General features: G+C 39.6%; 5 protein-coding genes across 5 annotated transcripts in view; 2 read left to right on the top strand and 3 right to left on the bottom strand.

Moving 5' to 3' along the window:
* Positions 1-20,913, bottom strand: part of LOC117373246 (uncharacterized) — a 163,501-nt gene that overhangs the window by 22,471 nt on the left and 120,117 nt on the right. The gene's annotated exons all lie outside the window — the stretch shown is intronic.
* Positions 709-6,782, bottom strand: si:ch211-243a20.3 (uncharacterized protein LOC100151507 homolog). Its single transcript, XM_033976123.2, has 4 exons — positions 6,516-6,782; positions 4,515-4,650; positions 2,796-2,925; positions 709-1,678 (listed from the first exon to the last, which is right to left on the bottom strand). The coding sequence occupies exons 2-4, from the start codon at positions 4,627-4,629 to the stop codon at positions 1,402-1,404; spliced, it is 522 nt and encodes a 173-aa protein (XP_033832014.1). The 5' UTR covers positions 4,630-4,650; positions 6,516-6,782; the 3' UTR covers positions 709-1,401.
* Positions 10,054-12,965, top strand: si:ch211-243a20.4 (uncharacterized). The gene is made up of 6 exons (XM_055225100.1): positions 10,054-10,282; positions 10,358-10,627; positions 11,683-11,798; positions 11,927-12,037; positions 12,588-12,710; positions 12,789-12,965. The coding sequence occupies exons 1-6, from the start codon at positions 10,168-10,170 to the stop codon at positions 12,849-12,851; spliced, it is 798 nt and encodes a 265-aa protein (XP_055081075.1). The 5' UTR covers positions 10,054-10,167; the 3' UTR covers positions 12,852-12,965.
* On the top strand, positions 13,177-17,011 carry f8a (coagulation factor VIII associated). The gene is made up of 12 exons (XM_033970624.2): positions 13,177-13,281; positions 14,114-14,160; positions 14,254-14,326; positions 14,874-15,033; positions 15,257-15,325; positions 15,398-15,518; positions 15,594-15,686; positions 15,805-15,869; positions 16,034-16,115; positions 16,212-16,258; positions 16,546-16,601; positions 16,685-17,011. The coding sequence occupies exons 1-12, from the start codon at positions 13,223-13,225 to the stop codon at positions 16,764-16,766; spliced, it is 954 nt and encodes a 317-aa protein (XP_033826515.1). The 5' UTR covers positions 13,177-13,222; the 3' UTR covers positions 16,767-17,011.
* emp1 (epithelial membrane protein 1) lies at positions 16,995-20,624 on the bottom strand. The gene is made up of 5 exons (XM_033970637.2): positions 20,503-20,624; positions 19,219-19,300; positions 18,914-19,013; positions 18,629-18,769; positions 16,995-17,900 (listed from the first exon to the last, which is right to left on the bottom strand). Exons 2-5 carry the CDS (start codon positions 19,291-19,293, stop codon positions 17,740-17,742), a joined length of 477 nt encoding a protein of 158 aa, XP_033826528.1. The 5' UTR covers positions 19,294-19,300; positions 20,503-20,624; the 3' UTR covers positions 16,995-17,739.

Below are 20,913 nucleotides of genomic sequence, written 5' to 3' on the forward strand. Positions count from 1 at the left end.
AGGATGGAGATGCGTTTGATTGCACAGTTCACACTATGGAAATGGAAGCTTATAGGCTGACGGCGGCACATGCGAAACGAAGAGGTGTGTGATGTAAAAACAGAGCAAAAACAGAGCCCGTGTCGCCATACGTGAACCGAGCGCCGCCGCCGCCGCTGCTGCTGCTGCTGGCTCGCGTACAGCACAGAAACCGGTTGCTGTAGAAACACTTGGCAAACTTTTAATGAAGGCATGAACTTGGATATTATTGCCCACACAATGCTGCACATGCGCCGTGACCATAAGCAAACAAACTGTAATTATGTTTGCAGACAATAGACCCCCCTGCTGGGCCGCTCCCGCCTGGAGTCGAGCCAAAACTAAAGAGCAAACCCCAGTGAGTTTGTGTAGTAGAGTCCAAACCCGAGCGGAGAACGCACAACCTGCTGCCGTGATTTAGATGGGGGGAAAAAAAGCTCTTATCGTAAAGGAACCGGGCAGCTGCTCTCGGGTTTGGTCTTATAATGAGCGTTCAGGGGTGTTAATTAATTAGACTGTCTTATTAATTAGTCTGACTCTCTCAGTTTGTCTGCTCTGATCGTCTTCCAATGTTGTTTTATCCTAAAAGGAGGCGGAGCTCGTGATCAAACATGGCTGCAGAGATTTTACTCCAGGTTCTGTGTTTCCTGAAGGAGAGAAAAGAAAAGAAAACACAAAATATGTGTCAAGCGTTTATTAGCACATGGAAATAAGCTTCAGGTCTGTTTTAGGTCTGCTTCAGGTCAGCTTTAAGTCTGCTTCAGGTCTGCTTTAAGTCTGTTTTAGGTCTGCTTCAGGTCAGCTTTAAGTCTGCTTCAGGTCTGCTTTAAGTCTGTTTTAGGTCTGCTTCAGGTCAGCTTTAAGTCTGCTTCAGGTCATCTTCATGTCTACTTTAAGTCTGTTTCAGGTCTGCTTTCGGTCTGGTTTAGGTCTGTTTTAGGTCTGCTTCAGGTCAGCTTTAGTTCTGCTTCAGGTCTGCTTCAGGTCTGCTTCAGGTCTGGTTTAGGTCTGCTTTAGGTCAGCTTTAGTTCTGCTTCAGGTCTGTTTCATGTCTGCTTTAGGTCTGCTTCGGGTCAGCTTTAGGTCTGCTTCGGGTCAGCTTTAGGTCTGCTTTAGGTCTGGTTTAGGTCTGCTTCAGGTCTGCTTTAGGTCTGCTTTAGGTCTGGTTTAGGTCTGCTTCAGGTCTGGTTTAGGTCTGCTTCAGGTCTTCTTCAGGTCTGCTTTAAGTCTGCTTCATGTCAGCTTTAGTTCTGCTTCAGGTCTGCTTCAGGTCTGCTTCAGGTCTGGTTTAGGTCTGCTTCAGGTCTGCTTTAGGTCTGCTTCAGGTCTGCTTCAGGTCTGCTTCAGGTCTGCCGTCTCTGCAGGAGAACAGTGAGCTGAAGTTCACGTGTCGGGCTCAAACACGTGGGCTCCTCCGCTGTTAAAGATCTTGACTCGTCTCCTGCGCAGGACCCGGGTGCCCCTGGGCGTACCGGGCCGCGTCAGGGCCGGCGAGCCCCCCCCGCCCCCCTCCGCCCCCTCCTCCCCCTCGCCGCGGTAACCATGGTGACGGAGGAACGGATCCAGGGTTGCTAAGCGATGGGTGAGCTCCGTGATGCGCCGATGCAGCAGCGACACTTCCCTGAACAGGTCGTTGACAGACTCAGACAGAGGGCGCACCCTGCAGGACGAAGAGGGGAAGTGCAGCTTTTAGTATCTCATGAGTAAAACCTTTATAAAAATATAAAGAAAAGCAATTTAAATAAGACTGTGACCATCAAGTTTTTATTTATTTAAACTAGATAAATCAAAGTGCATAGTTTACATGTCTTTTTTGCGTATGTAATGTTAAAATTAGCTCGTTGTAGCTCAAAAACAGGGCTAACGTTTCATAAAGAGATAATAATGTGACTAAACAGGTCAAATGGGGAAAAAAACTGGTAAAATGTGTCAGTTCTGCTTTTCATCCTTGTACAATCTTTATATTTTGGAGCAATATGATCAGGACTTGAAGTTGTCTATTACAAAGTTCTAAATACAAATTCAACAAAAGCTTAAATGGAAATAGTGTCAGCATTAAAAAAAAATGCTAAAGATGTCCCAATACTTTCAGTCTACAAGTAGAACTGACACTCGTCTTGTGATTTCCACTAAATCAGGAAGTATTTTCACTGCAGTAGTCGTTGTAGGTCTAAAAATGCAACAGTAGGTTTTAATCCAGTCGGAGAGTAAGTACAGGGGTGGGACAAAATACAGTTTTTACAAGACAAGACGAGATGAGACATGAGATTTTGACCTTTTTATAATAAATAAACTGCACAATCCAGCTCCCAACTGTGATTTACTTCGTTTAATATTTCTTCTGTCATTGTCGCGCTGTAAATTTGGGTTTCAGTATTTATAGTGAGTACTTTTTCTTTGCCAAAATGAGGAGATTTTGTGTATTTTTGTTAAAACGATAAGATTTAAGCTGTGGAGGGGGTGAATAAGTCCCTTTTATGGTTAATTTTTGGTACTTTCTGCTGTTTATTTGTTGCAGCACATGTCTTTTTAATGAAACTGTTTATTTAAAATGGTTCACTGGGGTTATCTGGAATTATTTAAATCCGAATCAGTGACTTAAAATAGTTTTGTTTATTTTAATATTTCTCTGTAGCAATAAATCAAGCTTCAAAATGTGCTTTCGTGACAGGTCTGCCAGTGATTATCTCCATTTTCATCCCACTAAAACTTAAAAACATGGGAAAATTTGATGGTTTTCAGCTTGTGTGCACAGTTTTGTCCCACTGTGGTCGTACCTGGAGTAGTCCGGGAGAAGCGCACTGGGCTGAGAGTGGAGTAAAGTTTTGATCTCGTTGAAAATGCGTTTTCCCCACGCGTCCAACACTCGGGTCACACTGCGGACTGTGGCCACGTTCACATGATCAGCTGCGAACACAAACGAACATCAGGGTCTCATTTCACAAACCGCAAACCTCCCTGCCCCGTGTCATGGACCTGCAAATTAGAAAAGTGTGTTGTAATCGTCGACTGTGTAAACAAGAGAGCGCGACGTCACCCACGGCCGAGTTCTGACCATGAGGATCAACCAAAGAGCCAATCCAGAGCCAGGCTGTTGAAGGTAACGCCCTGTCCCGCCCACACCACTGGTTTAGCACGGATAGGGCGCTTAGCAACGCTGTCAATCAAACCTGTTGCTAACACTAACAAAGAGGACGCCTGATTTGTCTGTTATTAATGTTCATATCTTGACTTACGGACAGAATGGCAAAATAAAAACACAAACTCGTGCAAACAGGCTTCAGGTCTACTTCAGGTCTACTTCAGGTCTACTTTAGATCCACTTCAGGTCTGCTTTAGGTCTGCTTTATCAGGTCTACTTCAGGTCTGCTTGAGGTCTACTTCAGGTCTACTTTACATCTGCTTTAGGTCCACTTCAGGTCTACTTTAGGTCTACTTCAGGTCTACTTTACATCTGCTTTAGGTCCACTTCAGGTCTACTTTAGGTCTACTTCAGGTCTACTTTACATCTGCTTTAGGTCCACTTCAGGTCTACTTTAGGCCTACTTCAGGCCTACTTCAGGTCTACTTTAGGCCTACTTCAGGCCTACTTCAGGTCCACTTCAGGTCCACTTCAGGTCTACTTCAGGTCTACTTTAGGTCCACTTCAGGTCTACTTCAGGTCTACTTTACATCTGCTTTAGGTCCACTTCAGGTCTACTTTAGGCCTACTTCAGGTCTACTTTAGGTCCACTTCAGGTCTACTTCAGGTCTACTTCAGGTCTACTTTAGGTCCACTTCAGGTCTACTTCAGGTCTACTTTAGGTCCACTTCAGGTCTACTTCAGGTCTACTTTACATCTGCTTTAGGTCCACTTCAGGTCTACTTTAGGCCTACTTCAGGTCTACTTTAGGTCCACTTCAGGTCTACTTCAGGTCTACTTTAGGTCCACTTCAGGTCTACTTCAGGTCTACTTTACATCTGCTTTAGGTCCACTTCAGGTCTACTTTAGGCCTACTTCAGGTCTACTTTAGGTCCACTTCAGGTCTACTTCAGGTCCACTTCAGGTCTACTTCAGGTCTACTTCAGGTCTACTTCAGGTCTACTTTAGGTCCACTTCAGGTCTACTTCAGGTCATGTAGAGCGGGTTAATGAACATTTTAAAAAGACGAGTCTGACAGCAGCAGTGACAGAGAGAGACTATTTCTCAGTGTAAAGTGAATATGAGTCGATGATCCCGACGCGCGCTCGTGATCACTTCCTGTCTGTAACGCGGCGGCGGCGGCGAGCAGGTTAACCACGTCCATTTAAACATATCCGTCTGTGGCTGTAATGACTTGGAGACCTGGTTTGTCTCGCCGGTCTCCTTCCTAACCCCGGTGAAGTTCTCCGTGCCGTTATCACCTCTATAAAATATTCCTTTAAATCCAAAACTTCAAACATTTCACCAGCGGCAGATTTACGAGCCTCGGCGTCTCCGCACGGCTCAGAGCGAACGCTGACAGGAGCTGATTTACCTCCCTCTCTGTAGTTCCAGTACCCATAATCCAGTTCATTCTCCTCGCCGCCTGAACGGGCCCCTGTTGCCGTGGAAACCAACATCAGCATCAATAACAGAGCGAGTGGAGCCATGGCGAGTTTCAGACACTCCCCCTTTGAGAAAAAAACACAACAGATGGAGTAAAAGTGTTAGTATAACTCAAAAACAATGCATATTTTTACTTTTGTGCTTATTCTGACAGTTTACCTTCACTCAAGTTCATTAAACGCCTCATTTTACGCCATTTTCTGATCTACGTTTTTATGTTTCTTCGTCACAAACAGACCTGGAGTTGTGTTTTGTTTCATTCACACATGTTTAACACACAAACCCAAACACGCACACGCACACACACACACACACACACACACATCTCAGGACGTTCATCTTATTCTTTCCTCAGTCTGTTTCTTCTTGTTCGTTTTACCTGTGGATCCATTAAACTCTTCTGACTTTGTTTCTTTGACTTTCACACATACAGGACTTTTAAAGGACTTTAGGTTGTGTTTTTGTGGTAAATCCAGTTGTAGTTGTTGTAGTAGTACTAGTAGTAGTTCTAACCACAGCAGTAGTTTAAGCAGTAATGAAACAAGCAAATACTGAAGTGTCTTAGTACTTATATGAGCGACTGAAGCAGGATTTACAGTTTACTCAGGTTTGTCACTTAAGTAAAAGTACAGATACCAGAGCAAAGAAAAAAACAAACAAACAAAAAACTTTTACTTTTACTTGAGTATCACATGAAAAAGTCTATTCAAGTAAAAGTATTAAAGTATCTGTTTTAAAATGTACTTAAAGACTAAAAAGTAAAAGTATTTCGTGCAGATTTTGAGGTAAATGTAAAAAATGATCCACAAAAAGTACAAATACATAAAATTCTTACTGAAGTACAGAACTTTACTACTTTTACTTCATTACATTCCACTGAGTTTACTTTCTCTTACTCGTCTTTTGTTCCTGGTTTAGACAATAAATCTGTTTTTAATATTTATTTAAAGTAATAAACATTTACACCTGCAGCCCCTGACTCCAGAACGACACAAAACAACAACAAACTTTATTTATTTCATGTTTTTATAAAGTCAAGTGCAGATGGAAAAGAGAAGGAGAGAAATCTGGAACAAATCGTCTTTTCTTAGATTTATGAATTTGTACATGGCCCCTGATAGATAGATAGATAGATAGATAGATAGATAGATAGATAGATAGATAGATAGATAGATAGATAAATGAATAGATAGATAAATAGACAGATAAATAAATAGATAAATAAATGAATAGATGAATAAATAAATAGATAAATAAATGAATAGATAGATAAATAAATAAATAGATAAATGAATAGATAAATAAATGAATAGATAGATAAATAGATAGATAGATAGATAGATAGATAGATAGATAGATAGATAGATAGATAGATAGATAGATGGGAATGAAGGAAAGGAGGGAACGAGGGGGGAAGAAAGAAAGGAAGGGATTAAGGAAGGAAGGAAAGGAAGGGAGGAAGGAAAGAAAAGGAGGGAAAGAACGAAAGGAAGGAATGAGGAAAGGAAAGGGGGGAAGAAAAAGAAAAATGGAAGGAAGGAAGGAAAGGAAAGGGGAAAGAAAGGAAGGAAGGAAGAAAAGAAAGGTAGGAAGGAACGAAGGAAAGAACGAAAGAACGAACAAATAAACAAATAATAAACAAGTGTGAATGAGGCCAAATCCCTAAACGTCAGGTCTCGTGTCTGTTGCGTCATTGCGTCACGGGTCACGTCGTGTAAATCTGAAGTTTCCGAAAAAGCTGCTGTAAAAAAAAAACAACAGAACTTTTTTCAGCTAAAGAAACAATCAACCTCAGACAGTCACAGAAACATCAGAAACGTCTCTGCGGAGGGAGAAGCAGCAGCAGCTTCATTTGCGCTGTTTTGTTTTGCGTCTTTCACAAGAACTGCGTGAGGAGCGTGAGAGAAAAGCGCAAACACAAAACACTCACAGTCTGAAGGATGAAGATGAGGAGGTCTGGAGGATGAGGAGGTCTGGAGGATGAGGAGGTCCAGGTCTCAGTGGGAGATCTTTCTCTGATGTCGGAGCTGTTTGTGCGCACTGTCCCTGTGCCGCTGTTTTGCGCCTTTTCTTCCTCTTCCCTGAGCTTCCTCACAGGCTGGAACTTACATTTAAAGTAAGTATGGAAAAATATATATGTATAAGTCCTGTGGCTCCCGTGGAATCAGCCCGAGTGGAGAGAGAGAGTCTGAAGAGCCGAGACGAGCCGAGACGAACCGTGCCAGATGTGCGTCACGCCTCTTGGACTCTGGGTATGGCGCATCCCCCTTTGCGCGTCCCCTCGTCCCGGGACACAGGTATCACTGAGTTTCACAACATCACAACATTCCAGAGGGACAAATAAAATCAATATCCTAAACATGATTTGATTTTTTTTTGTGCTGGAAAACAGTGAAATCTTAGAAATGACCAGGTCCAACTTCTCTGAGTTCACTCTGTAGATGCTTCATGATTCACATCTGGGATTAGGATTTAGGGATTAGGATGTGATATTCTGGAATCTCAAAATGAGCTGGGAATTCTTGGGATTTGGAGGTGCATGCTGGGAACTGCAGGAGCTTTAGACTCTATGAAGTGGCAGGAGTGGATTCAGCTTATTAAACTAGATTTATTTATTTATTTACTGACTTATTTATTTATTTACTTACTTATTTATTTTGTACTTATTTACTTATTTGTTTATTTATTTATTTATTTACTTATTTATTTATTTACTTATTTATTTTGTACTTATTTACTTATTTATTTATTTATTTATTTACTTATTTATTTTGTACTTATTTACTTATTTATTTACTTATTTATTTACTTATTTATTTATTTATTTACTTATTTATTTATTTTGTACTTATTTACTTATTTGTTTATTTATTTACTTATTTATTTATTTATTTACTTATTTATTTTGTACTTATTTACTTATTTGTTTATTTATTTATTTATTTATTTATTTTGTACTTATTTACTTATTTTTTTATTTTTTTATTTACTTATTTATTTATTTATTTACTTATTTATTTTGTACTTATTTACTTATTTGTTTATTTATTTATTTATTTATTTTGTACTTATTTACTTATTTATTTATTTATTTATTTACTTATTTATTTTGTACTTATTTACTTATTTGTTTATTTATTTATTTATTTACCAGGCAAAACATTAAAATAATTCTGTATTTACAATGTTGTCCTCACATTAAGTCAAATAAAAACCCAACAATAAAAGATAAACTTGTTTTATTATTTGATTATTATGTAATTTCCTTTGGTAATAATGAATCTGGAGCATATTCATGAACCAGTTTGTACAAATTCGTTTATATTTTCCTTCAAAAAAGATATTTCTGTGGCCCAGAGCAGAAAAAACAAAGAAATTATGTAACGTGATCTCAAATTTAAAAAAAAAATTGAGAACAGTTTTGTGATGTTTGTGTTTTATTTAGATTCCTGAAGTTCCTCCTGTGGTTTCTGTCGTCTCTGTTGTGATGATGTCATATATCAGTGTGTGTCAGTGTGTGTCAGTGTGTGTCAGTGTGTGTCAGTGTGTGTCAGTGTGTGTCAGTGTGTATCTGTGTGTTATATTTCATTGTGTGTATCATTTCTCTGTGTTGTGTTATATTTCTCTGTGCTGTGTATCATTTCTCTGTTGTGTATCATTTCTCTGTTGTGTATCATTTCTGTGTTGTGTATCATTTCTCTGTGTTGTGTTATATTTCTGTGTGTTGTGTTATATTTCTGTGTGTTGTGTTATATTTCTCTGTGTTGTGTTATATTTCTCTGTGTTGTGTATCATTTCTCTGTTGTGTTATATTTCTCTGTGTTGTGTTATATTTCTCTGTGTTGTGTATCATTTCTCTGTTGTGTTATATTTCTGTGTGTTGTGTTATATTTCTCTGTGTTGTGTTATATTTCTCTGTTGTGTTATATTTCTGTGTGTTGTGTTATATTTCTGTGTTGTGTATCATTTCTGTGTTGTGTTATATTTCTGTGTGTTGTGTTATATTTCTCTGTGTTGTGTTATATTTCTCTGTTGTGTTATATTTCTCTGTTGTGTATCATTTCTCTGTTGTGTTATATTTCTCTGTTGTGTTATATTTCTCTGTTGTGTTATATTTCTGTGTTGTGTAACTCACTGATGACTTTGTGGGACGTGGATCGTTACGTCGTTTCTGGATCACACATGTTTTTTCCAGCTGTGATTTTTGTGCAGCTGAAGTCAGACCTGGACTTTAACGAACAAATGAGATAAAGACTGGAAAAGAGAGGGAGGAGGAGGAGGGGGAAGAAGAGGAGGAAGAAGAGCAGGAGGATGAGGTGAAGGAGGAGGACAAGGAGGAAAAGGAGGAGCAGGACGAGAAAAATTGGGAAGACAAATGCACTTTAACATCTGCTTCTTGAGGGAGAGGGGGGAGAAAGCAGAAGTAAGGGAGGGAGAGAGAAAGGGGGAGAGCGAGGAACGGAGAGAGAGAAGGAGGGACAGAGAGAGGAAGAGAGAGAACGGAAGGGAAAGAGGGGGAGAGAGAGGAGGAAATGGAGAAAGGGAGGGCGAGGGGTAAGCGAGAGACAGAGGGAGAGAAGAAGAGAGAGAGGAGAAGGAGGGAGGGAGATAAAAGGAAGGCTAAAGAGAGGGAGGGAGAGAGAGGGGGAAGAGAGAGACAGAGGGAGCGAGAGACGGAGAGAGAAAGGGAGAGGGGGAGACAGAGAGGGAGAGAAGGAGGGAGGGAGAGAGGGAAAGGGAGGGAGAAAGGAGGAAGAAAGAGGGAAAGGGAGCTAGAAAGGAGGAAGAAAGAGGGAAAGGGAGCTAGAAAGGGGGAAGAAAGAGACAGAGAGAGGATGAGAGACAGGAGGGAGAAGGAGGGAGGAAGAAAGAGGGAAAAGGAGGGAGAAAGGGGGAAGAAAGAGACAGAGAGGAAGGGAGAGGAGGAGAGGGACAGGAGGGAGAAGGAGGGTGGGAGAGAGGGAAAGGGAGGGAGAAAGGGGAAGAGAGAGAAGGAGGGAGAGAGAGAAGGAGGGAGAGAGTGAGGGGGAGGCAGAGTGATAGAGAGCCGTCCCTGGACCTCAGACTGTCCACGTCTGGCTCACATTATCACGCTCGTTTGTCACCTTCATGCAGATTCTTCACTTTCTTTCTCACATCAGGAGTTTTGCTTTGAACTCAGGTGCCTCTATAGCGCCCCCCACTGTGGACACAACGAGACTGCAGCTCGTTTTACACAGAGTCAAAAGTTTAAAGGTGTCAGATTCTCACAGAGGAAGAAAATAACAGGATGAGTGTTTCCTACGATAGAATTTACACTGAACTTTATAATATTTAACAACTTAACCATTAAAACTGTGGATTTGGTTTAACTTTAGCACATTTTATTAGTAAAGTTGCTAAAAAAAAAGCCCAATAATCATGTGTATTTTGTCATGTTGGCCTCTCCTCTGCCTTTAACATGAGCTTTACACAAACTCTTTAAACCCTGTCTCTCTTACCCAAGACCTGGGCTCGGCTTTAGTCAAACAAAAGTAACATTTGAGGAAGTATTTTCGCCTCAAAGAGGAAACTCTACTTCGCACATGAACTAGAAAAGATCCATGTGTGATCACGGAAAAACCATGGCTTGTCTCTCCAAAGGGCCCACGTTTGGTTATTTAATCTTGTTAACTTGGACTTTGTTTTTATTTTCTTCTACGAGTGGACAAAAAATGGGTGAGATAAGATTAGAACTTTAGTGGCAGCTGTAAAGGATTTGAAATGTTTTAATGTACTATTTGACTTTTGCAGAACTCCGCATACTAAACCGTGTGTGTGTGGCTCTGAGAGGACAAAGTGTCACGGTGTCGTCTGTGTTGAAGAAACCAAACAATCTAACAACAAACGACAACTTCCTGAGGTGTTATGACCCTCTTCAAAAACTCATCTACATAAAGTATCTCTTTATAATCGAAGGCAGTGGAATTAAACATGATTTTCCTGTTGAAAACGTGAATATCTCTGGGAATTATCACTGTCAGTATGAAAGTGCCCAGGCCTATTGGTTTCTGAGGGTAAGAGGTGAGTCAATATTTAACTTTTCTGTCATTATTCAGTTTATTAGCTTTAATTTTTTTTATTTGTTTTGTTTTCTGGTCAACTTCTGTATCCGTTTTCCATTAATATTACCACTGCTTATCATACTTAACTACGACCATTATTATTATTATTATTATTATTATTATTATTATTATTATTATTATTATTATTATTATTATTATTATTATTATTATTATTATTATTATTATTATTATTATTATTATTGTTGTTGTTGTTGTTGTTGTTGTTGTTGTTGTTATTATTGTTATTATATTATTATTATTTATTTATTTTTATTATTATTTTTTTTACTTATGTGTGTATGTATGCATATATAGGGATGTATATGTGTATGTTTATATACTTTTTTCTGTTCCTGTGCTTACTCATTGCCCATTTGCATGAGAGGGAGTGGGAGGGCTGTAAAATGCTAAAATGCAATAAAAAATATGAATAATAATAATAAAAAATGAGCTGGAGGTCAGAATAATGGACCATCTGCTCCGGTTCTGGAGGTACATTTCTCATGCATTTTTTCCCATACACTTTCCAAACAAAAAAAATAATAATAATAATAAAAAAATAAAGTTTGAAAGTTTTCTCAGGCATTATCAGGTGTGTGGTGACTAATGACCACAAGATCTATAATTGTACTTAAAATCTGATTATGAATCTTTATAAACTGCTAAGTTATTACAGCATTTTGCACCATGAACTTTCAAATCTATGGGAAAATAAATAGAAATTTGACTTATTGTACTGGAGCAGGTGGTCACTGTCCAGCTCTTTTATTCTGACCTGACCTCCAACATCCTCATTTTTATAATTTGTCTCATGAACTCAACCAATACACTTTTTTTTTTTTCATCCTGAAGTGTTTTTTGCTCATCATATAACCTACTTCTTGCACATTTCAAGTTTGTTTTGCTCCTAAACCTGTACAAAAATGTAAAGTAAACACTGGAGGGTGGTGTTGAGGTGGAGAGCAGGTGGAAGAAGCCGTGATGCTGCTGAAAACGTGGCTGTTTGTGTTACAGACAGTGGTTATAAAGAGGTGGGGGACTACACAGACATCATCGTAGCTTCTGTGATCATGAGCCTGCTGCTGGTTTTCAGTGTGGCCGGGTCCGTCTATGTCTTCAGAGGAAATTGGGTAAGACTGAGTTTCTCCAGTTGCATCAAGAAATGTGGCTTTTTTATCTCTCACGTTTGTTATGATTAACTTCCACAATACATACATCTAAAGTCAAAGTTATTGTAGTGAAATCATGCTCTGTGTAGTTTTTAAAGGAATGCTGCAAAACCCAGAATAACGAAGGTAATAATGAAAGACAAAAGGAGAGAAGGGACACTGCAAATACTGAACCAGCCCAGTCTGCGTCTGTTTACGCTGTGAGTATTTTATAACGTACGTCCACAGTGATGGGAGAAGTACTCTGTTTTGTAACTTAAGGGAAAGTACAGGGAATGGAGCAAAAGTAAAGTATCTCATGAGAGAATCTACTTAAGGGGAAGTATTAAAGTACCTTTTTAAAACGTATGTAAAGAGTAAGTATTTTGCACAGATTTTGAGATTTAATGTTTTAGATTTTAACATTTTTTTTCAACAGAAACGATTGAATAGATTGTTTTTTCCTAGCTGTTTTTATTTGTATATTTTTGTTTGCTCATATTATGAACATGTTAAAAATAAATCCTCAGCTTTTTTAGCAGGTCTCACACTATAATAAAAAATACTTTTACTTTTCAGGCCTGTTAAAAAAAATGTAGTAGAGTAGAAAGTACAAATACTGCTCTCAAATGTGTCCATTGTAAAATTAACAAAAGTACAGATTTCTACATGTTTTACTTAAGTAGGATAATACTTTACTACTTTTACTTTGTCATGTTCCACCACTGCCTAAGTCGTAATGTTCATAACCTGGAAACAAATTCTTTTCAGAGTCTAGGGACTCGTCAAACCTCTGTTTATGATGTGCTGGAACACTCTGCTCCTGCTTCTGCTGATGGACACAGAGACCAAACAAAAGCCCAAACACCCAAGAAAAGAGAAGCTCAAAAAACAGTAAGTAACAAAGCCAAGAGTGCAACAAGTGCATCATATTCTTAAGAACATGGTTTTACTGCAGTGTTTTATTTACAGGTAAGAGATGCTCCTCAAAACCCAGAAGAGGGAATATTTGAGGGTGTCTATGAAAACTTCTGATGCCACTGCCCACACTCAAAACTTGGAAGAAATGCAATACGTCTTAATCCCATTTGAGTAATATTCATTTGTTGTTTTAAATTTGCTTTATTTATTTTTTTAAATCCACCCGCAAACCTGTAAATAAACATAACAAGAACAAGAAATAGCATTGTTTTATGTGTACTATGCTAAATTAATAAACTCTAAACGTGCTATGCTATGCTGTTTTATTTTATTCTATTTGTATTTTTTAATCTAAAATTATACTATTTATAAATACGCTGGACATTGACCAATGGGAACGCACGCTGTCACGCTCTCTGTTCGACTGACCAATGACAGCGCTTTAATCAAATCTACTTCCTGGTTTGGTTTATTTACTGTGAATCATGGCTGCAGAGGGCGATTTTCTGGCAAGATATCGCGCTGTGTCGAATAAATTGAAAAAGTAAGACATTCATTTTTCTGCATAATGTTTGTGACAGCTGTAGTGATGTTAGTTTTCAGCTGTAGATGAGATTTAAGGCTGTTCTGCGGCTCGTTAGCTTTCAGAGGCTAAGCTAATCCCACTGCTCTGTTCACAGCGGGAGGATCAATCAAAACATTTAATGATTAAATGTCATCTGTATTAAAAATTGTATCTTGGAAACAAACAAGAGCTTTTTTATACGATCTGGCAGGCTTTTATTGATTATTTTAATCATAGATAAATATTGAGACAGCCCTGTGTATAAATATGTGTATAGATTTGTATGTGTATATTTGTATGTACATGTATAGATATAGTGCATGATTAACACATAATAGTACATAATAAAAATAGTTCACCTTTTAAAATTCTTGACCCCTTTTTTTTTTTTTCAAATTGTGCCCCCTGCTCCATAGTTTTCCTCTTATTACGCTCCACAAACACTGAGGGTTTAAGGGTCACTGCTGTGTTTGTTCTATTTAAATGAAGATGAGCCATATTAGGAAATGACTAAAATGATGCTTTTGATTTGTCATGTGAGAACTGCAGTGCAGCTTTTAAATGAGCTTTAAATTGGCTCATGATAAACAGGATATTCACTGAGATTCGCCAGACTCAATGCTTTTTCTAAATTCAAACCAGACCAATTCTCTGATATAAGGAACAAACTGCTTTTCTCATTAAGGAACATGGAGTTTTCTGCTCACATAAGGAACTATTCTTTCTACCCCAAACACTTAGCAACATTTAGCGATCCTCACTATGCCCACTTATGAACTGTATTTAATCAGTTGTATGTTTGCATTTGCAGACGTTTTCTTCGTAAACCCAATGTTGCTGAAGCAAGTGAGCAGTTTGGTAAGAATGGTTACTTCTCAGTAATAAATATTTTCATTTTATTTTGTTCTTTTAACTTGTACACCCTGTTATTGTGTGTCTCTGGTGTTTTAGGTCAGTTGGCTAAGGAGCTGAAGCAGCAGGACTGTTTGCAGTATGCTGCCTTCTGCAACCTGGCCATGGCTCGGTAAGTGATTTGGCATTATACGAAATAAATAATATTGAGTACTCTATGCCCAATGCAGACGGCAATGCAGTGAAAAGGGTGCAACAACAAACTTCTTGAGAAAAAGAAAAAGTTCTGTTTCTAATACTCAAAAACAACATATCATTATAGTAGACGTTTTTGAAACTACTGTTACCTGTCAAGCAAATTCATACGTTCCATAGTGATTCAAATGGGTAACAATTTTGAGGTTTACAAATCCCTGCAGATCAGCAGCAAATAATGCTTCATTATTATGCAACACTTTGTTGTATTTTTTAATTCCTAGTAGTTTGTATTCTGCACTCTCTACCTTTTTGGTAAAACATAGAACCTGAACAAGTTATAAATGGGCCCATATGTCACGGTTTGACAGATGTTCGGTGACACATCAGTTTGTTACACACACAGCGGCTTAATAGGAACATGTTCCAAAACTATTCATTTGTCATTATGATGTCTATAATCCTGTCACATAATAGAACAGCATTTGGACCTGCTGCTCCATTTGTGAATGTGTTGCCTGCAGGTGTGAGCAGACTCTGTTTAATGCACCCGGAGAGGCTCTAGCGCTAACAGATGCCGCCCGCCTCTTCCTCACTTCGGAGAAGGAGAACAGGGCTCTGCAGGCACCAGGTTTTGATGAACACCTCCAGGCTGCACTCAATTGCTACAGCTTTGCTATTAAGGTGCGCTTCCCTTCATCCAGATGTTTGATTCACGAAAAATAGTACCATGAACCATCATCTGTACTTCAAGCAAATACTAAAACAAAATGTGGTTCGGCAGGTAAGTTTTATACTTCAATATGCGAGCAGGCCGTATATCCGGGATTTGAGACCTGGTTTGTGTATGGAATGACCTCATTCGTGTGAGAATATGAAGTGATGTGGCTGTACATATGTTTTGCAGGTGTACATTGAGATGAATCAGCCTGTGATGGCTGCCAGCCTGTGTCTCGAACTTGGGAATGCACTGAAGGTAAACTCTAAAGAGCAAATCATTGGTGTGTTGTTGAACAAAGTTTGTTAACATCAACTTTTGATTTATTAGGAAATGAACAGACCAGGAGAGGCTGTTGTTCACTTCCAGAGGGCAGCAGAGCTGCAGTCACAGACGCCCATCGAGGCCCTTTTGTCAATGGGAGAAATGGCCACCTGTAAAATACTCACACGTGGGTCCTGTACTTTATCTTTTATTTAAGAATGTCCTTAACAATAGTTGGATGTAATTGTTTTTATTTTCACAGGTGACTATGATGGAGCACTGTCAGTGTTCACAGAAATGCAGCTGATCTGTCAGGAGAGAGGGCTGCAGCTTCCAGGCACCAGCACTCCTGTTGGTGAGGCACAAATCATTTATAGACTTCCATTCATTTTTGAATATTATGTTTCTAATCTAATTAATGCTTTTCTATTTTGTTTATAAATTTTAAATTGTAACGACATCGATGTTTACAGGGGCTTTTCTGGACATTGTGGCCAAATGTGAGATTTCAAGGGTGTTATTGCTTATGTTGCTCGAGGTAAGTCATGTTTGGTGCTTAAAAATGTAAATACATGATATTTATTATGAATTTGTCTTTTTTAATGCACTTTTAAAAATAAAACAAGGACTTAAAATGGATAGCTCAAGCTGGAGTACAGTGCAGTCAACATTAATGGTTGTCCTTGGCTGTTTCCTATGTAGCCTCCGCCTCAGAAACTGCTCCCTGAACACGCACAAACCCTGGAGCGATATGCATGGGAGTCCTTCGACCCACACAGCCAAGGTGCTTAAAACATGAGTCGCATACATGCAATATGCCACATGAAATGAAAGTTGAAGCAAAGACAAACATTAAACATGAAACTTCTTCTCCCCTCAGTGACCTTCCTGCCTGAAAACGTGTTCCTGCTCCTCCAATCAGTGGTGGTGAGTATCATTCTTCTCATTCTTAAACATGGTACAGGATTTCCTGATGCTCCTGCCTCATACAGGATGAAGAATGTCAACTTTTTTTTTAACCGTTTGTCTTTGACTTTCACAAAATTGTGTTCCTGTACAAATCGGATGCATTTGTGATGAATGTTTATTAATGGCACCCACTTAATTTCTGCACATTTGTTTGAATAATTTAATTAATGAAAGGACCTCTGCACAGATTGTGTAATAGTATCTTGACCTTCATTTTAGTTTGTGTAATGGTAAATGTTTTGCAGATGGCTTGTCAGGAAAAAGACACAGAGTCTCTTAAGTCTCTTCAAACAGACCTCTGGTAGGTCAGCCACATGTAATGTCATTTACCAGCTGTTCTTTGATTCTCTACGTAACTATTAATGCCTTTCATTTCTTTCAAAGGCCATTTCTAACAGCTGAGCAGAACCACCTCCTCCATCTAGTGGTTCAAGAGCGCATTACACCGTCTGGGCAAGGCATTTAGGCTCCTCTGATTTTACCGACTTCCTCTGGGAACCATTCTTTATATAATGGAACATTCCTGTTTCTGGCTGGGTCTGTTGTAAGGCCTGATGTTTTTGTCGTCTTATTGTTGAAGGATAGATAGCGTACTTTGGCTGAGTAGCTAAAAACAAACTTAAATTATACTTTCTAGTGAGATTCAAAATAAATATTTGATTCACAGACGCTAAACTGTACAAATGACTAAGAATTTTGTGAAATGTATTTATTTATTTGCATTAGTTAAGTAGAACAAATATAAGCTTTGTTCATTGCATGTTTAATTTATAGCTGATATGGCTTAAACTCCATAACACAAAACTGTCTATAGCAGTAAATTGGCACACCACCATTGTCCTCCCTGTTTGCTGTTAGTTCACTGTATCTATTATTGCTTATATACACTGTATAGCAGCCAATACAGACACAAAAGACATGGTTAAATCACTCAGTATAAAAACAAATATTATGGTTACATGTGACACGTGAATACACTAGACTTCAGTAAAATAATAAGAATAAAACAAGTTACTACTCGCTAAAAGTAACGGCTTTTCTCCTGGTTGTTCAAGTACTGCATGAATGTAGTTGTGCCAACACACTGCTCAGTGTTTACTGGACGCACAGGGGACACCCTTTGTGCCCACTACATGGTTACAGTCAACATCACATAGTTCACGTGTTTGGATGACTTCATCGTTTAGGCCTGATTTCAGCCACAAATGTTTTTTTTTATTTTTTATAATCACAGCAATGTTTTTTCTCTCATTCTCCTCTTTTAAACCGCGTCACGTAAGCCCTTCATGTAGGTTACAGCTCAATTTGCTTCTAAATAACTGTTACTTTATAGCTGCAAATGGCAATTCATACACTTGACAACATTACATTACACACATTTTGAACAAAAAAAAAATAAAAATTTTCCCAAAGTATTCAATTTTAGCCCCTCCTTTTATTCACTCGCTCTTTTTCCGTAAGACAAAGTAGGTGATGGCTAAGAGAATGGTGAAGACAAAGGAGATCCAGGCCAGTACGTAGGAGTGGCCGTAGCTTCCCTCTGTCTCGTTGGTGTGAAATTCAGCCGTGTAGATCGAGGCTGCTATCATTATGCACAGGCCTGAGGAGACAAGAGGATACTGTCACACACACCCAGGCGTCTAAGAAGTCATTATAGTTTTAACTCAAGGCTACGGCTCACCACGCAGCGGAATATAGAGCAGAGATGCTTGAGCTATTATTATGACAAATGACAGCTTCATCGTACTCGTTTTCCATTGATATCCACTTACGACAATGGGGCTCTCTGTATCTGCACATGTGCCGTCTAAGCGCCATAAATAATCTTTTTTACTCCTCACTACGACAGCTTCCCTCCATCACAATGTCCGTCTGTCTCGTTTTAAATGTCTCGCGTAATGCCCAGTATCCTTGGTAACCATGTATGTCATTGTGTTTCTGACCAAATGAGCGCTTTGTGAGTTTGTGAGCATTTAAAGATCCTGTATTACGCGAAATTGGCTTGTGCGAGCTTTAAGACATGTTACAGTGTTGTTACCTCCTCCTCGCTACCTGGAACCGTGTTTTGTTTCATTCACACGTGACTGAGTTCCACCTTGTGATGTCATGTCGTAGTTTAAGTCAACAGCTACTTTTTCACCTTTAGTTCAGTAAAGATTGGCAATTTCGGGGTTGTGATTATCCATACGATTCTAGTGAAGGTGTGTGGAGTTTAAAAAATGATGATTTAAATGATCATATATATTAGGTCCAATCTCGCTTCTTTGTTGTTACATAAAAGACAAGTACAACTACATTTTGTTGAGGTACATGCCCCAGATTACTTACAGGAGATGGCCTGCAGAATACCAGTGAAGGTGAACCTCTGGCCTTTGGGAAGAGTGAAGAGCTGAGCGACAAACACAAACAAAGCCAGAATAGCAAAGATGCAGGCGAGCACCGATGTGGCCTGGATGGTCTGAAGATACTCTGTGAAAGCAAATATAACACTTTAAAATTATTTACAAACCAGAAACCAGTTATAATTACACCTGACGCACTTCTGCACACGCTGTCAAAACAAAAGGGTAAACTGTCACTGAGGAACAACATTGAAATAGTTAGAATAATTACCTTCTGGGTAGTTTTTCAGATTGGTGTAGTGCCAGACAGAGTTGGTCATCACCCACCGGCCCCAAAGGTCAGTGGAGAGCGTGTCAGTGACCCACCAGGCCTGCACATTAGACACTTATTACAACTGGAGCACATGGGACAGAAACATGCTAAATACTGGGTTTGAAATGATTCTACAGCACATTTACGATGCCATGAGTCAACTACTGAACTAGAGCGATGTTTGACGGAGTTTAAGGACTTAAGTTTGACATTATTTGTACATTTTTACTGGTTTATTGGCTGAAGATGAACTTGAGACTCACATTATCAATAGTGGCCACCAGCAGCAGGATGATGGTGGTTATGTGCAGCACGACGATTCCAGCCAGCATCAACATTGTGGAACTGATAAGGAAGAGGAAGGATGCACAACGTTTATTTTCCACATAGGCTACTCTGCATGAGGCTTCAGCTCTGAAACAGACACAGCTGGAGAGAGGAAGCTTCATGCACGAGGCTTCATCTGTGTCCGGCTGCAAAGATGAAGCTATGCACGAGGTTCAGCTCTGAAACACACACACACACACAGCTGCAGAGATGAAGCCTGTGCACGAAGCTTCATCTCTGCAGCTGTGTGTGTGTTTCAGAGATGAATCCTCGTGCATAGCTTCATCTCTGAAACACACACACAGCTGCAGAGATGAAGCCCATGCACAGCTTCATCTCTGGCTTCATCCCTGTGTGTATTACAGAGATGAAGCCTCGTGCATAGGCTTCATCTCTGAAACACACACACAGCTGCAGAGATGAAGCTATGCACGAGGCTTCATCTCAGCAGCTGTGTGTGTTACATAAATGAAGCTATGCAGGCTGCTTCATCTCTGAAACACACAGCTGCAGAGATGAGTCTATGCACGAGGCTTCAGCTCTGAAACACACACAGCTGCCCGCCCCAAATAACGCTCTCTCAAAAACAGGGGGAATGCAAAGAGGGGCCGCTTCTGCGTAACAAGCCTCTACTCGCCCACGAGCCTCAGAGGCATTTAGGAATAACTGCACGAGCCATTCCGACACAGACAAGCGCTTTTCTGGCTTCACACGCAGAGGTCTTGAACACGTTACGCACCACAGTAACATGCCTATAACTCCTGTCCTAAGTGAGAGCAAATGGGGTTTTAAAGCGCTCACAAAACATTTCCGTGGCTTTTATGGCTGTGGACTATTTCCGTCGACTAGAAAGAAGCGTTTGTTTGAAAGGTGTTAGGGGCTCTCACCAGGCCATACTCCAAAAAACAACTTTGAAAAGAGCGGGAGAACACAACCACATAAGAGAATCGTTACATAAAAGTGATACCCAGGACATTTACGCATAAAAACATAAGTAAAAGCTCACGCTCACACTCCCCAAGCGACCAAACTGCGCGTCTTTTTCAAAATTCTTGCGCACAGAGGCACAGCCCGGGCGCCTCTTAAACGATGCTGTAATCTGACACTACTTTCACAAGTTTACACGGAAAAAACTCAAGAATTACGCACAATGTTCACGCGTAACCACCTCCGAGCGATGCGTAAAAGTCCAAACTGCGACTAAAGACACAAAACTTTACCTGAAAGCGCTTTGACGCACGGGCCGTGACTTCTGTGGAAATGTGAAACACCAAACACGGTAGACCCACCCAACTCCGAATTCACAGCACACACATCATTCTGTTTTCCCTCTCCATTCCCTCTTTACCCCTGTCCAGGCCCCACCCATAAAGTTTCACATTTTTTCTCTCTTCAATGAAATGCCAAAAAGTAAATAGCTACAGGTTTACGATTACGCACCGTTTGGAAAGACAATTAAACCTTTGAGAAACGTCAAAAAGTCTTAGTTTTTTTTCCTCATCACTGAAGTTTGGTCATGTACCTTCCCTGAGGAGACACTTGGCACATTCTCTGAGCTCGTTAGTGCGCAGCCATGGCAACAATGGACTTTTATTCAGGAGCTTTTTATTTATTAGTGATTGGACTTTCGG

This window comes from Periophthalmus magnuspinnatus, chromosome 1 (genome assembly GCF_009829125.3).
Source record: "Periophthalmus magnuspinnatus isolate fPerMag1 chromosome 1, fPerMag1.2.pri, whole genome shotgun sequence".
NCBI lineage: Eukaryota > Metazoa > Chordata > Actinopteri > Gobiiformes > Gobiidae > Periophthalmus > Periophthalmus magnuspinnatus.